The following is a 17,029-nucleotide window of genomic DNA, read 5'->3' as shown; positions in this document are numbered from 1 at the left end:
TTTTTCTTTTTTTTTATGTAGGTATGACTGGTATCAAACAGAATCTCAAGTAATCATTACACTTATGATCAAGAATGTTCAGAAGAACGATGTAAATGTGGAATTTTCGGAAAAAGAGGTCTTTGAACCATTTTTATATTGAGATTAAATTACCTTTGTAAATTAACCATATCGAAGAATAATCTAAAGCAGTTTATGTCATTTCTTCCTGAGATAATAAAAAATGAATAAATTTTGAAGCATTGTTTTAAGTTTTAATCATTTTAAGTTGTGAGATAATATGTATGCTGTAGATTTTAACTGGGTAAACGTCTTTTTTTTTACATTCAAAGCAGAACTGGGTTGTCATTAGTAAGATTAGTTTTAGTGATACTTGTATACTCAAGAAAAAATCTAGTTATTTGAGTGATTTATACATGTCTTAGAATTTATTAACCATGTTAAATGAGTATGACTTTTCGTAATTTACTAATCATCGAGTAGAGAAATCTTATGATAGATAATTTGAGTAGTAGAACTGTTTTGTTCATGAATAGTTTCTTTTGGTTATATACTTTGTCATTTTATTGTGTATTTTGATTTTCTTGAGATTTAAATGTTAAATATGTGATAATATTATGAAACATATTCTTTCCTGCCATTTAATTATGTATATGAGAATTCATATGAAGGATACCAGATGGGGAAAAGATTATTTTGAGGTTCTTAAATCTGATATTTCATATATAAAGTATTTAAGATAATTTGTAACATTATCAAAGTTCAATATTGATTTAAATATTTTACCCTTCATCATATAAATTTACAAAATGTGATGATTGTTTTGTATTTATTAGTTGTCTGCTTTGGTGAAACTCCCATCTGGAGAGGATTACAATCTGAAACTGAGACTACTTTATCCTATAATACCAGAAGAGAGCACATTTAAAGTACTTTCAACAAAGGTAAGACACTGAAAAGGTTGTCACAAGTAATAATTTCCAGAATGTAGAAATACTGGTGAACTAATCACCTGTGTGATAATAAACTTGTACATCCTGTTAGCCATGTACCTTTAAATTAAAAGGGACAGGTAAATAAAAACGGTAATTTTTGAGTATCAGGATTCCTTTATTCCCAGAATTTTAGTACAATGCAGTGTAAATATCTTCTTAGATTGTGTTGTGTTTGTGTGCTTCATTAAGATATGTAATACTTGCCAATAAAGAGGGCTTTTAAAAAAAAATAGGGGTGCTTGCAGGCGGCTGCGTCGGCCTGCAGGATAAGATGGTGGTCTCCACAGGAGTTAAAGTTCCTCATAATTTCGCTTGTTGGAAGAACTTGAAGAAGGACAAAAAGGAGTAGGCGATGGTACAGTTAGCTGGGGCCTTGAAGATGACGAAGATATGACACAAGGTGGACAGGCATGATTATTGGGCCACCAAAGACAAGTTATGAAAACAGAATATATAGCTTGAAAGCAGAATGTGGACCTAAATACCCAGTAGCTCCTCTGTCAGTTAGATTTGTAACAAAAATTAATATGAATGGAATAAATAATTCCAGTGGCATGGTGGATGCACATAGCATACCAGTTTTAGCAAAATGGCAAAATTCATACAGCATTAAAGTTGTACTTCAAGAGCTAAGACGTCTAATGATGTCCAAAGAAAATATGAAGCTTCCACAGCCACAGAAGGACAAACATACAACAATTAATTTTAGTGGATCTCAAACTTGTCTTAAATTAACAACCTTTTACTCATGTTAATGTCTTGATTAAATATCACAATGCAAAATACCCACACATAAAGTAAAGGAATTTCACCTGGTAAACATGACCTGGACATTTGTTAGAATATATTTAATATATGTACACCCAGTATGTTTTCAGGTAACAAGAGGAAAAATGCAGCACTTTTTTTTCTCTTATTAAGGCACTGTCATTTAAACATAAACCTGGAATATACTCTAAATAGAATTCCGGTTTATAAGATGAAAGTGTGAAGAGGGGTGTCAGATGGCAGTGGAAGCATGTGTGTTTCTGAAAAGTAAAAATCTCCAGAAGGAAAAACAGAAATGGCATGCTTTATCCATCTTGCTTAGTGAAAGAGCTGCAGTTGAAATTGTTTAAAGTTGCAGGTATAGTGAATATTGTCGCAAATTGTGTTAATTTTTGAAGCAGTGTGGATGCTGACTACTAGTATGAAAAATAAATGTTCAGGATTGTTTTGATACCTGTATTTATAATAAAATGTTGAGGGTGGGGGTGATGAGTTTCTGTTAAGAGCTGTTCCTGTGTGTTACATGTAACAGACATGGTAAATATTTGTTTACAGTCTTTGTTTAACAAACCATGCATTTAAGTTTAAGTGAAGTAAACAAAAAGGAAATAGGTGTATGGAGATGTGATTTAGAGATTAAAGTTAGTCTTAAAATGTAAATTAAATGTGGAACGTAAAAAAAAAAAGGTAAAAATCAGTCTCTAATGATAATTGACAGTGTCTTTTCTCTTGAGTTTGTCTGTTTGGATGTGCAAATGCTCGCCTTATCTCCTGCATTTAAAAATACAAACTACTAGTGAGATGAATCTGCTTTTTTTGTTTTTTTTTTTTGGTTTTTGGCTGGGGCTGGGTTTGAACCCGCCACTGGCATATGGGACCGGCGCCCTACTCCTTGAGCCACAGGCGCCGCCCTGTTTTGTTTTTTAATTAAGCTGAATTTTAGGTTACTTTACTCTGAGGGGATTATAAATAATTTAAACTATAGTTTAAGAAGTTTTAGATTTCTTTATATTTTCCAAAAAAAGTAAAAATGTACAATAGAATTAATATTGACAGATTACTTAACTATCGCTCAAAAGATGTAGGTAGTGGTACAGTTTAGTAGGAAAAATATCGAACTGAAAATCATTACACCTTTTTTATACCCAGATTCTGCAACATCTTCTGCTAGTCAAGTTATTAAGTTCTAAGAACATGTGAAGTTTCCTATTATAATTAACACAGATCAGAGTCAGCCTATGTCATGAAGAATGGTGACTAGGCCTGTAGAAAGAGGAGAACAGTTGCACAGGATTAGACCAGAAAGTGCAAAGTAAATAAGTATTTTTCTGCATTGAATTAGAAAAGATCTGCCTATTTATTTAGTTGAAGATTGCCAAGAACAAAGCTGGTAGTTATGAGGCAGACATGGACATCTGAAACAGAGCTCCTTGGGACAATACAAAGTGACAAAAGAGATGGAATCTGACCAGGATTTTAGTCTGTCACTGGCCCTATCCACATAGTGTACAATATGTTTAGTAGAATTTAAAGTAATAAAGTACAAAACTCTAGGTAGATTTGAGAAGGAGATAGGTCAGAAAATTATAGAGTTTCGTTTTTTTGTATATTTCTATCCAGAGATTGTTGGTCCATGTCCATTAAAAGTAATTTAAATATAAATTGACTTGTGTGAATAAATGATAAATAACTTAGGAACTTGTATTACGGAACCACCCTGTATACTTGGAGAAAAAATAGTATGTGTGGTAAATACACAAGTCTTTGTGGCTAGAGCTGAGGATGTAATTAAGCACTCTCATCTCTTGTTCTTTATTCTTTTAGTGTTTGTTGTTTTTAACCATTCCTCAACCTACCTTTCCTCAACCTACCTTACTGTGTCCTCAGTTTGCTTTTTTTTTTTACCCCTTTCCTTTAAAAGCTATATAACGACTTTTCCTTGTATAGTACCTTGCTTAGTACTGTACCTATTTTATTTTCCTTATACCTATGTTAAATTAAAGTCTTTTGGGAATAAGAAGCATGTCTTGTATCTTTTTGTGTGCCAGGTTAGGGTTGGCAAAAAAGCTATAGGATGCCCAGTTAAGTTTGTATTTCAGAAAAACAATGCGTAATTTTTTAACATAAACTCTCTCCCTGTGCATTGCAAATAATAGGTGCTCAATTTATTCAGTGAGGGAATCTCAATTGGATTCTAATGTTAGCCCTGTGAAGTTAGTAAAGTATTTTTATTCTTTGTTTTACAGATGGGGGAAAAACCTGAGGTTCATGTACTTTAATCTTTTTTTTTTATTTTTGGCTGGGGCTGCGTTTGAACCCGCCACCTCCGGCATATGGGACTGGCGCCCTACTCCTTGAGCCACAGGCGCCGCCCAGGTTCATGTACTTTAAATGCTTTCCCCAAGTACTAAATTGTTGAGCCTGGCAGAAGAGACATACAGGGTGTCTTCAAGGTTGCCATGCATACATACATAGGGAAAATGGGCAGTTATAGCTAAATGTGCCTTTATTTATAAAATATTACAACATTTTTATGAAATATTTCTCTACATGTTGATACATAAATATGAAAATGTTAAAAGTATACAATGTAATATGAGTTAATTTTTTTCTGTTTATGGTGATCTTCAGGACACACTGTGCTTTTATTTCTGACCGCCAACAAAAGCTGGTGCTTCTTTTTATTTTTATTTATTTTTTATTGTTGGGGATTCATTGAGGATACAAAGAAACAGGTTGCATTGATTGCATTTGTTAGATAAAGACCCTCTTAAAATTGTGTCCAACCCCCAAAGGTGTGCCACACAGGATGACCCTCACCCCCTCCTTTCTTCCCTCTCTCTGCTCTTCCCTTCCCCCACCCACCACCATGTATTAGGTCATTAATTGTCCTCATACCAAGATTGAATACAAAGGATTCTTGCTTCTCCATTCTTGTGATGCTTTACTAAGAATAATGTGTTCCGAAGCTAGTGATTCTTTGCTTAGGTTTTTTAATTCTGGGTTGAAGAACTTAGATTCTATGGATATATTTTAAAGGATTATTGTTTCTCTTGTCTTGACCCTGGAATCTCCTTATTTTTATACATATATCTATATATGAAACTTTGTTAGATACTAACTTTTAAGCTGTATTATGTAGGAAACAGATTGAAAGAATTTTTCCTTTTTTTTTTTTTGTTAAACTCACCACTATACAAATGAGTTTTTTTTTTAGAGACGGAGTCTCATGTCACCCTCCATAGAGTGATGTGGAGTCACAGCTCACAACAACCTCAAACTCTTGGCCTTAAGCTATTCTCTTGCCTCAGCCTCCCAAGTAGCTGGGACTGCAGGCACCCACCACTATCCCTGGCTATTTTTTCGTTGCAGTTGTCATTGTTGTTTATCTGCCCAGGCTGGGTTCGAACTTGCCAAACTTGCTGCACATGGCACTGTAACCACTGTGCTATGGGTGCCAAGCCAAGAATATATATATATATTTTTTTTTGCAGTTTTTGGCCAGGGCGGGGCTTGAACCCACCACCTCCAGCATATGGGGCCGGCGCCCTACTCCTTTGAGCCACAGGCGCTGCTCCAGAAGAATTTTTTAAAATTATATCTTAAGGAAAATAAATGATGAAATCTTTGAATTCTTTTTTCATTCAGCAGAGGGAGACAATGTTAAAATGCTGAAAATAAAATCTCTGAGTTACTGAAACTTATTTAGTGAGGACATTAATAGGGGAAAGTTACTGACATAATTTGCTTTTCATTTATTTAAATATCTTGAATGTATTTCTGGTCAGATGTCTTGAGTTTTTCTGTGAAATGAAAAAAGGGTGCACTTTGCTTAGGAGAATCTGCTTAAAATTAGAGATTCTCTAAGAGGGCTGTTTCTTTGCTTTTAAAAATCTTATTTTCAGATTGGTGCCTGTAGGTCAAGCGGCTAAGGCGCCATCCACATACAATGGAGCTGGTGGGTTCGAATCCAACCCAGGCCGCCAAATAACAATGACAACTATAACCAAAAGTAGCTGAGTGTTGTGGCGGGTGCCTATAGTCTTTTTGCTTTTTGATAATAGTGGTGATAATGGTGAGATTCGTAGATGTGTTTGTTTTTATTTTTGGAGACAGTCTCATTCTATTGCCCAGGCTTGAGTGCTGTGGTGTCAGCAACTCAAACTTCTGAACTCTGGCCTCAACCTCCTGAGTAGCTAGGACTATAGGCTTTTATCACCATACCTGGCTAATTGTTTTTTGTTTTTTGGTTTTTTTTTTAGAATCTCACTCTGGCTCAGGTTGCTCTTGAACTCCTGAGCTCAAGCAATCCTACTGCCTCAGCTTCCCATAATGCTAGCATTTCAGCCAAGACCCATCACGCCTGGCCTGTTTGGTTTCTTTTTTTTTTTTTTTTTTTTTGTGGAGACAGAGTCTCACTTTATGGCCCTTGGTGGAGTGCCGTGGCCTCACACACTCACAGCAACCTCCAACTCCTGGGCTTAAGCGATTCTCTTGCCTCAGCCTCCCGAGTAGCTGGGACTACAGGCGCCCACCACAACGCCCGGCTATTTTTTGGTTGCAGTTTAGCCAGGGCCGGGTTTGAACCCGCCACCCTCGGCATATGGGGCCGGCGCCCTGCTCACTGAGCCACAGGCGCTGCCCTGTTTGGTTTCTTTTTAACCGAATTGAGTTGCCAATAATACACAAATTATAGATCTTAGAGTGTATTCTTGCTATCTCTGTTAATGTATATTCATATATTTTTAAAAGAAGGATTTTACTGTACATACTATCTCTTTTTTGTTTGTTTCTATTTTGAGGTGGAGTCTCTGTGTTGCCTAGGCTGGTTTCTAAGTCCTAGGCTCAAGCAACTCTCACCTCAGCCTCTGGAGTAGATTACAACCTGCACTACCATGCCCAGCTCATAGTATTTGTTTTTTTAAACTTAACCATGCATTGTGGGTATTTTTGCCATGCCCTTAAATATCCTACAGCAGTGTAGAGTATTTTATTGTATGCATATACTGCAGCTTATTTAGCCAGTCCTATATTGTTTGACCTGTGGAGAATCATAATTGCTAACTGTTTTGACTATTTCATCACATGCCAGATGTTGTACTGTGCATTCTCATGTAACTCTCAAAATTACTATATGGCGTAGGTGTTTTATCCCCAGTTTAGAGGAGAGAAACTGAACCCAGAGATGAAAAGCCCAGTTTTTTCAGCTGATGATAATGCTGATGAAGATACCCATAACAACATTCATTTGTTAGTTACTTACCAGACACAGTGCTGAATTCCTTTCATACATAGACTCATTTAATCCTCATAGGGGATCCCACCTTGTAGGGCGAGTTAAGGGTCACTGAGATTGTTAACTTGCTCATGTGCATACAACCAACAAGTGGCACCTGTTTGCGACGCTTCTGTAATTACACAACTGATTTTATTTTTGTTTTTTTAATCCCTGCTTATTTTAAGGAAATAAGTAAAAATTCTACCTGGAAAAAACATTTCCAGCAAGTTATTCCATCTCTTAGCTCCCTCATCTCTAAAATACAGATAATAACCTTTTATAGGGCGGTTCTATTAAGTGAGATTGATGTAGGTTCAGCACTTAGCACGTAAAATATGTAGTGAGTGCTCGGTTAGTGCTGCTCCTGCTGTCCTTACTGTTTTATCCTGATTAGAGTTCTATTCAGGTTATAGAGGCAATAAGTGCATATCATAGCATGTCATCAGAAATGTGGAAACTTACAGGGTACTCAGACTCACCACTGATAACATTTTAGCATACTTCATTTTGGATAGCTTGCTATCTCCCAGTATGTACCCTGACACCACACATAAGACATACTAAACCTGTTTTATTTATGGAAAGGTCTCTTCAGATCAATTTACGGGAACAGAGGCTATATCCTTACAACAGCACAGTGGCTCAGAGTAGGCACTCAGTAAATATTTGAAATGAGATGGTTTGTTTTTGTTTTTATCTTTTTTGCATTTTGAAAAATGATTATAAAATTACAAAAGAAGATAGATGTATCAGTTTGGCCTCAGGAAGACTGAGCTATTCTATTACTAGACATTTGGTATAGCGGTTACATGTGCAGAGACACTGAAGGCCCTGACTTAACTATATTGCACTATATCAGTATAGTAAAATTGTACTTGTACTCCATGAATATATACAGATTAAAAATAAAAGTACAAAAAAGTTGAAAAAAAGTACAAAAAAGCTGAGTAAGAGAACATTGGGAAGGCTACGTTTTAAAAATCAGGGGAACAATTAATGACGATAGCCTCAAAGTATGTGATTCTCAAAAACTTGCCAATAAATTGCCACAGCTCTTTAGTCTCTGGGAAAGATCCCTTCATGTTAGTGTGTAGTGGTAAGTTGGATCTTACTTGATTGCTTAGGAAAAATGACTTCTCTTTAAATCTGAAGTTTCTTCATTGGATAAAATTAATAAAAACTGTTATGCAGAGGAGACTCTAACAGTGGATGGTAATCCATATAATGTTAAGAACTAACAATCTAGCACAGTAGGGATTCTTACTAATAACCCCCAGATAACTGTTTTGGGATATAATGGCACCTTGAAAGTCTTCCCCATGCATATGAGAACAAAATTCAATAGCAAACTATCAGTTTTAAGTTAACATTTAAGATATTTCTGACTTACATGAACATAGGAATTACTCATTAATGATTGCAATAAAACATCTCTGAAATTGGGCTGGTGCTAATTCTATAATTATCTGCCAGAATCGTCAAGACTTAAAACTTCATTTTAAAAACCATGTTCAAGCATCAAGCATGAAGTAGGTATAAAAAGGAATTCATAGAAAATTGGTCTTCCCAGTTCCTTTCTTTTAAAATGGTCCATTATTTGCAGCTATTTTAATGAGCAGGTTAAGTATAATTTTAAGTTTGGGTCAGTTCGTCTCGCTGAAATAGATTGTTGCTAACAGCTTTGATTTTAGCTCAATAAAGGTCTTTCTGTCATAGTACACAATTACTCAGGTTCTAGTAGCTTTCAGTAGATATGAGTGCTAAACCCTGCTACTCTACAAAACAAGAAGCTTTTTATAGATGGTACATACATAGTACAGGAACATGAAGTATGAATATTGGGTGCCCTGTGGCGAAGGTTAGTGTGATGTATACATGGCTTTCCAGGCCCTCATTTCTAGAAAAGTTGAAAATTAAAAGATCAAGATGCATTTTTAATTCAGGAACACATTAATAGCCCTTTTCAGCAACTGTTACTGTGTCATTGCCAGCTATTGGATTTCTGCCCCCTTTTGATAAATATCCTATAAGTGTTAAAGTAACCAGAGTACTACCACTTAATACTGTGTATGAGAAAATTTTGGAAGTATTTTACTTATAAAAATTAAGCATAGTTCACTTTAAGGAATTATAGAGATTTTTAAGTTTTTTTATATATATAAAATATAAACATGTAAATTACATTAAAGTCACTATTTATACTCTTTGCCTTTGCCCTAGAGCTGTTTGTTTCATGGTTTCATTACATTTCTGTGCTCTTACAGGAAATAAAAATAGAAATTTAGAGACCACATATTCCACATACCATCATTTCATATCTGATTAAAAATTTTGGCAGGTTTCTCTGTTAGTTAATACCTTCTGAAGGTATTTTCAAGTGCAAATTTTGAGGGTTCTCTTTCATGCTTTTTTTTTGAGACCGAGTTTCACTTTGTTGCCCTCTGTAGAGCTCTGTGGCATCACAGCTCACAGCAACCTCAAAGTCTTGGGCTTAAGCAATTCTCTTGCCTCAGCCTCCCAAGTAGCTAGGACTACAGGTGCCTGCCACAGGGCCCGGCTATTTTTTTTTTTTTTTTGCGCAGTTGTCGTTGTTTAGCTGGCTTGGGCCAGGTTTGAACCCACCAGCCTCAGTGCATGTGGCCAGCACCAAAGCCACTGGTACTATGGGCGCCAAGCTGAAGGTTCTCTTTCTAAATGAGAGTGGTAGAAAGATTACAAGGAATTGCTTGTTTAAATGAACTATCTGCTATAAAGAACTCAAAGAATCAATAGAGTAAATGAGCTTTTAGTGGGGAGGTTGTAGGATCTGTCTTTTGATTTCCTTTTTCCCTCTAATGATCCTTTTCATAGATAAAACATTCAAATTTTAATTCGGTTCTTATGTTTATTATTGTGTTTACTTTTTGCACTAAAAATGCTGATTTCTGCCAGGCTAAAAATGGAAGTGAGGGCATTATTTGAATAAGGAAAACAAAAGATTAGACGTAAATGCTATATAAGTGTATGTTAGGGGTAAGGATGGGCTCTAGGGGACCAGCCTTGATTTAGATGATAATAGGATATCATTAATTTTTCATTTTAATAAGTGAACTTAACTTCGTCTGACATTCAGAATCTCTTCATCATCAACCTTCTACCTCTTTTTCCATCTGTATTTTTCACTGCTCTGACTTTGATCCAAATTGGTCTTCTCTGTACTGTGACCTCTCATACCTCAGAATTCCAAGTTCGGGCCATATTCTTTGCCTCTGGAGACCTAGCTCTTCCACTCTTGTGAATGCTTCTATCCTTAAAGCCTTTCAAGATGCCATGAAACCTTTCTTCTTCACAACTAGGTATTAAATCTCTCTTGAGCTTTTTTATTTTTTTAATTTTTTTAATTTTTATTTTTTGCCGTTTTGGCCAGGGCCGGACTTGAACCCGCCACCCCCAGTATATGGGGCCGGCGCCCTACTCCTTGAGCCATAGGTGCCACCCTCTCTTGAGCTTTTAAAATACTTATTTGCCTCTTCAGTAACTCTCTTCAAGTATCTCAATCTTCCAAATAATAAAGGATGTGTCTTTAATATTTTTTAAATCTCCCCATGTCTTTTGAATGAATGAATGAATGTAAAAATGTTGGCATTGGTTATATTTATACAAGGAAATACTTTCTCCACTCTAAAACAGGTTAATACACATTTAAATACAGTAACTGTTTTAGAATAGGGTTTTTCAGTGATGGCATTATAGACATTTTGGGTTGGATAATTCTTTGTTGTGAGGGGTTGCCTTGAATGTTACAGGATGTTTAGTAGCATCCTGCACCTCTCTTCACTAGATGTCAGTACCACCCCTGCTGTCACCTCAGTTGTGACAGCCAACATATCTTCAGACAAAATGTCCCTTGGGTGGCAGAATCTGTCTGATTGAGAGCACTGCTTTAGAAGGAAAAAAAAAACCCATAGAACTCAAGGCTCTTCTTAATTGTAATGTATGTAGTCTGTATGTTGTTTTTGAAGGCTGAATTTTAAGTATAGAAACAAATGTTTCATAGTTCTTTGGCTTTAACCTTGTTTAATTTAAGAAAACTGTCAAAGACCCTATTCTTATAAAACTTTGATGATTTAAGACAATTGCACTTTTTACTGTTTTGCGTATTTTACATTGAATAATGGATTTTATTTGGTATTTCCTCCAGATTGAAATTAAAATGAAAAAGCCAGAGGCTGTGAGATGGGAAACTCTAGAGGGACAAGGAGATGTGTCTAAGCCAAAACAATTCATAGCAGGTTTGTTTTCTGGTCTTGATCATCTTTAAATTCGTACTGTGTTGAAATTAAATAGTAGTGAACATTCTTTCTACTTCATTATTTATGTTCCCAAGATAAGATACATTGAGTATAATAAGGTTGCTCTGTAATGAGTACAAAGTAGTTTTTCTCAGAAGGCTCAAACTTTAAGAATATAAACAAATGGCAGCAAAATCCCAAAGGTATTGGAATTTATTGTTTACCGTGTCAAGTTTATGCCATCAGTTGGAGATTGTTTATTTTTGTATGTTGGCCTTTTCTGTTGCTTCTTTTGGATTACAAGCTAATTTAGTTTATCCTACTCATATATTTTCCTTTCTTTCCTCCCTCTCTCAATTTACTCCTTTCTGTTCTTTTGGTTAGTGTCAACTCTAGTTTCCTGGAATTTCAGGGCTTGGGAGAGCAAAGTATCTATCTTATTTCACTATATTCCTAATTTAGAGATGGATACAAATAGGTGATAATTCCTTAGGAAAGGCTAGGAAAAAGAGTAGAAAACTAGGGTTAAGAAAGACAACTTTGAGATCAATTTTAAGCATATGCAATAAAGCAAATAAGCATTTTTCTAATGGACATATTTTATTAATATTAATCTAACATATTCTTAGAACTACAACCTAAGTTCATAGTTTACTACAATCACCTCACTGATGAATGGAGAGAATTTTTTTTTTTATCTTTATTAGAGGTAATGGTCTGATTTGATAACTGAAATAAAATAGAATTTTGTTTTAGTTTCTTTTGGATTTTTACTTTGTTTTATAACAGAAAATATATTCCCTGTGGCATCTTTTAGAAAACAAGTTATGCCTCAGTGCCCTTAGCCACAATGATTACGGCACCAGCCACATATACCGAGGGTGGCGGTTTCAAACCTGGCCCAGGCCAGCTAAACAACTGCAACAACAACAACAAAATAGCTGGGCATTGTGGTGGGCAGGCCTAGCTTCTTGGGAGGCTGAGGTAGAAGAATCACTTAAGCCGAAGAGTTTGAGGTTGCTGTGAGCTGTGATGCGACAGCACTCTATTGAGGGCAACATAAAAAAAAAAAATAGAAAACAAGTTATTCAACAGATCATTTGTGTGTGTGCTTATTTATTTCTTTGTTGGGCATATCTAGTTAGAAACATTTTAAATTCATACAGAAGTTGCAACAGAGTTCTGATGTACCCTTCACCCAGCTTCCCTCAATAATAATAGCTTAAGTTATCTATTAGCAAAATTGGGAAATTGACACCAACAGATGCTTTTTAAAGAGTAAAATGTTAAATGTGTTAGAGTTACCAATGTTTTCTAAATTTAACACCTTAGATATTCAAGGTGCTATTCTTCCTGTCCTGTTATGTTTTTGTAAGGAATTAATATGCTTGTCAGATTCCTGTGTACTGCAAGCTGGAGACAGCAGATAAAGGCAAGTCACTTAACCTATATAGGCCAGCTTTCTTATCTGTAAAATGGAGATTAAAACCTCTATTTCCTTCCTTCCTGGGATTCAGCATTAGGATTAATTAAATCCATGTTTAGTAGGCTCTTAACTTACCATGGCATGCATTTTTTGTTTTCTTTGCTAGTGAAAATGTATAAATACAGAGGGATTTCTAGAAGATGGTGGGTGGGTGGATAGAATTTTCAAATCAATATACTTGCCCTGAACAAAACTCTGCAGGTGGTGTTGGGTCGTTTTTTGTTTTGGGGAGGTTTTCTTTTTTTGAGACAGAGCCTCGAGCTGTTACCCTGGGTAGAGTGCTGTGGCTTCACAGCTCACAGCAATCTCCATCTACTGGGCTTAAGTGATTCTCTTGCCTCAGCCTCCCAAGTAGCTGGAACTACGGGCGCCTGCCACAACTGGCTAATTTTTTTGGTTGCAGCTGTCATTGTTGTTTGGCGGGCCTGGGCTGGATTCGAACCCACCAGCTCTGGTATATGTGGCTGGTGCCTTAGCCACTTGAGCTACAGGTGCTGAGCCTTTGAGAAGGTTTTTTGAAACCGTCTCACTTTGTCACTCTCCATACCTGGCATCTATAGCTTCATAGCAACCTCAAACTCCAGGGCTCAAGCAATCCTCTTGCCTGCCAAGTAGCTGAGACTACAGGTGCCTGCCACAACACCCAGCTAGTTTTTCTATTTTAATAGAGACAGGGTTTCACTCTTGCTGAGGCTGGTCTCAAGCAGTCCACTCACCTCAGCCTCCCAGAGTGCTAGGATTATAGGCATGATCCATTGCACCCAGCTGATGTTCAGGGTTTTAATTTTGTTTTGAGGAGAAATAGGCAGGGGAAAAGTTGGTTTAATGCATTAAAAGACATTTTCACCTGAGATAGATAGATAGACAAAAAATTATTTTTTGTTAACAGTGGCTAAAAGAAATTTTAAACTATATATGTGGCTCATATTTGTGTTCATTATTGTATTTCCATTGGACCATGAACAGAACTGCTCTTAGAACTAGTAGCTTAGTTATTTTTAAATTATTTCTGTTCTAAGATTTTGATGCCTTTGATCTTTGGAACAGTCATGACAGTGTCATGAGCCTCTGGACCATTAGCCTCTGTGGCTACAAGCAGCCTCTGTTTACCCCCAGTGGGCCCTACAAACAGTGTCATTTTATGTGGGCATTGACTCATTCAATCCTTGAATGTAGTAGTAGTTTTCAGCATTCAGGAATTTCTTATTGTTATTGCCTATTGAAATAATCTTAATGTTTTTAATATGGGGAGAGGATGGAATCTTTTTTTTTTTTTTTATTGTTGGGGATTCATTGAGGGTACAATAAGCCAGGTTACACTGATTGCATTTGTTAGGTAAAGTCCCTCTTGCAATTATGTCTTGCCCCCAGAAGGTGTGGCACACACCAAGGCCCCACCCCCTTCCTCCTTCCCTCCTTCTGCTTTTCCTTCCCCCCATGAGAGAGGATGGAATCTTAACTAACTGTTGAGTGATGTGAATGATTATATTTTCACTTTATTCTACACTGAAAGATACACAAATGCCATTTAAAAGCCACATTGTTAATGTTTATTAAATCTTATTTAAAAGTCTCAAGCATCTTTTTCATAAAATAACTTTTATTTTTAGAATTGTTTACCCTATTTTCGCAACTTTTCTGTGTATGTAAAATCACCTGATTTCCCCTGTTATTAACATGAAGAATCTATTTTTAATCTTATTTTGTGGTGTGCAAAAGTTTGTGCTTTGTTGAGTTATTTTGCTTAAAAGATTGTACATTATGCCGGCTGGTGCCTGTACCTCAGTGGCTAGGGCACTAGCCACATACACTGGAGCTGACAGGTTCAAATTCAGCCCAGGCCTGCCAAACAACAATGACAACTACAACCAAAAAATAGCTAGGCGTTGTGGCAGGCGCCCGTAGTCCCAGCTGCCTTGGAGGCTGAGGCAAGAGAATCGCTTAAGCCCAAGAGTTTGAGGTTGCTGCGAGCTGTGCTATCACAGCACTCTAACCAGGGCAACTCTCTAACCAGTTTGAGACTCTGTCTCCAAAGGAAAAAAAGATTTTACATTATGCCAACTGATTTCAGTTTTTAAAAATGTAAATCTAGGTGGAGCCCATAGCTCAGTGGGTAGGGACCACCATACACTGAGTCTGGTGGTCAAACCCGGCTGGACCAGCTAAAACAACAATGGCAACTGCAACAACAACAAAAAAATGGCCAGGCATTGTGGTGCCTCTGGTCCCCGCTACTTGGAGGCTGAGGCAAGAGAATTGCTTGGGCCCAAGAGTTTGAGGTTGCTGTGAGCTGTGGCACCACGCACTCTACTCAGAGTGACAACTTGAGAGTCTTTCTAAAAAAAAAAAAAAAAAATGTAAATCTAGTTATTGATATATATTAGAAAGGCACTTACTGCAAACATAAAATTTAATTACCTTCACTAAGATGTCCTATACACCATGATCACAGAATTTATATATTCTTGACATAATCAAACATGTTGGTTAATAACTTTTGCCTTTTTTTACTTGATAGATGTAAAGAATCTATATCCATCATCATCTCATTACACAAGAAATTGGGATAAGTTGGTTGGTGAGATCAAAGAAGAAGAAAAGAATGAGAAATTGGAGGGAGATGCAGCTTTAAACAAATTATTTCAGCAGATCTATTCAGATGGTTCCGATGAAGTTAAACGTGCCATGAACAAATCATTTGTAAGAATATAAACTTTTTTTTTTCAAATATTATGAGAGCAAATTAGGTATTTTAAAAGAAAAAATGGATGATGTGAAACCAAATTATAAGGACCGTAACTGGGAGACCCTTTGAATAGGCTTTCTCTGAGCATTTCTTCTTGCTCTAAACTAAGAATAATTGTTAAGGAAGTTGAAAACTTGGGGAAGAGATGAGTAACAGGTGATTTATTCCAAATAAATTTTTTTTATATACCATAGCTATGGTGATAGACTGTTTATCTTCTAGAATCATATATACCCACAATGTCAGAGACAAAGAATATGGAAGAGAAACTTCCAGAACAGTGTTTGGCACGTAGAAGATGCATATTAGTTATTCATTGGTTTAATAATTCCCATTTAATTAAGATAATTCAAACTTTTTGCCAGGGCAACATAAATATTACTTGAGCTGGCCTTAAATTTTGAGATTTTCTTTTTTTTTTTTTTTTTCCTGGAGACAGAGTCTCACTATGTCACCCTCAGTGGAGTGTTGTGGCATCACAGCTCACAGCAATCTCCAACTCTTGGGCTTAAGCGATTATCTTGCCTCAGCCTCCCAAGTAGCTAGAACTACAGGTGCCCGCCACAATGCTCGGCTATTTTCATGTTAACAGTTGTCATTGTTATTTAGCTGGCCTGGGCCAGGCTTGAACCCACCATGTTTGGTGCATGTGGCTGGTGCTGTAATCACTGTGCTACAGGTGCCAAGCCGAGATTTTCATTCTTGTACAATTATTTAGATTATTTTGCTTGAAGATGTATTCATTTAGAGCCTGGGACAATTGCTTGAGGCCAAGAATCTGAGATCAGCCTTAGCAACATAGTAAGACCCCATCTCATTAGAAAAAAAAAAAATAGAAAGTTATAAGCATTTTACTTTTACTGGCAGTTCTGGAATTGTCATTCTCTTTTAAGGGATTCATATTTACAGTTGAACATTAAAATTCATATTTAATATTTGGATATATATTTAAGTGTGGTGCAGGCCCTCATATTCCACATATATAACTATGCTTTTCACTGTTGATTTAAAACTTTTTTTAAAATAAAAAGTGTGTAGTGAACTGGCATTATCATACCTCATTGTAACCTTCAACTCTTGGGCTCAAGCAATTCTGCTGCCCCACCCTCCTAAATAGCTAGGACTATAGGCAAATGCCACCATACCTAGCTAATTTTTTTTTTGTAGAGACAGGTCTCACTCTTAACTCAAAGTGGTCTTGAACTCCCAAGCTCAAGCTATCCTCTTGCTTGGTTTCCCAGAATGCTAGAATTATAGATGTGAATCACTACACCCAACTTCATTCTCTTATCTGAGTCTTACAGGGAGCCAAAGCATTTACGTGTGTATGTATGTATGTATATATTTATTTGGCAGAGTCTCACTCTGTCACCCTGGGTTGATTGCTGTGGTGTCATAGCTCACAGCAATCTCAAACTATTGAGCTTGAGCAAACCTCTTGCCTCAGCCTCCCAAGTAGCTGGGACTATAGGCATTTGCCAGTGC

General features: G+C 36.5%; 2 protein-coding genes and 1 pseudogene across 3 annotated transcripts in view; 2 read left to right on the top strand and 1 right to left on the bottom strand.

Moving 5' to 3' along the window:
- The window catches only part of CNMD (chondromodulin), a 308,020-nt gene that overhangs the window by 231,208 nt on the left and 59,783 nt on the right, over positions 1 to 17,029 (bottom strand). The gene's annotated exons all lie outside the window — the stretch shown is intronic.
- SUGT1 (SGT1 homolog, MIS12 kinetochore complex assembly cochaperone) overlaps positions 1 to 17,029 on the top strand; it is a 44,073-nt gene that overhangs the window by 22,076 nt on the left and 4,968 nt on the right. For both annotated transcript variants that reach the window (XM_053563811.1, XM_053563813.1), the window contains exons 10-13: positions 22 to 118; positions 837 to 944; positions 11,222 to 11,312; positions 15,317 to 15,498. In XM_053563811.1, coding sequence (XP_053419786.1) covers positions 22 to 118; positions 837 to 944; positions 11,222 to 11,312; positions 15,317 to 15,498 — 478 coding nt within the window. The remainder of the gene's footprint in view (positions 1 to 21; positions 119 to 836; positions 945 to 11,221; positions 11,313 to 15,316; positions 15,499 to 17,029) is intronic.
- On the top strand, positions 1,267 to 1,698 carry LOC128566781 (ubiquitin-conjugating enzyme E2 variant 2-like; annotated as a pseudogene).

The sequence above is a fragment of the Nycticebus coucang genome, chromosome 15 (assembly GCF_027406575.1).
Source record: "Nycticebus coucang isolate mNycCou1 chromosome 15, mNycCou1.pri, whole genome shotgun sequence".
In the NCBI taxonomy this organism is placed as follows: Eukaryota; Metazoa; Chordata; class Mammalia; order Primates; family Lorisidae; genus Nycticebus; species Nycticebus coucang.
The sequence above is the reverse complement of the archived record's forward strand: the minus strand, read 5'-3'. Positions and strand labels throughout refer to the sequence as shown.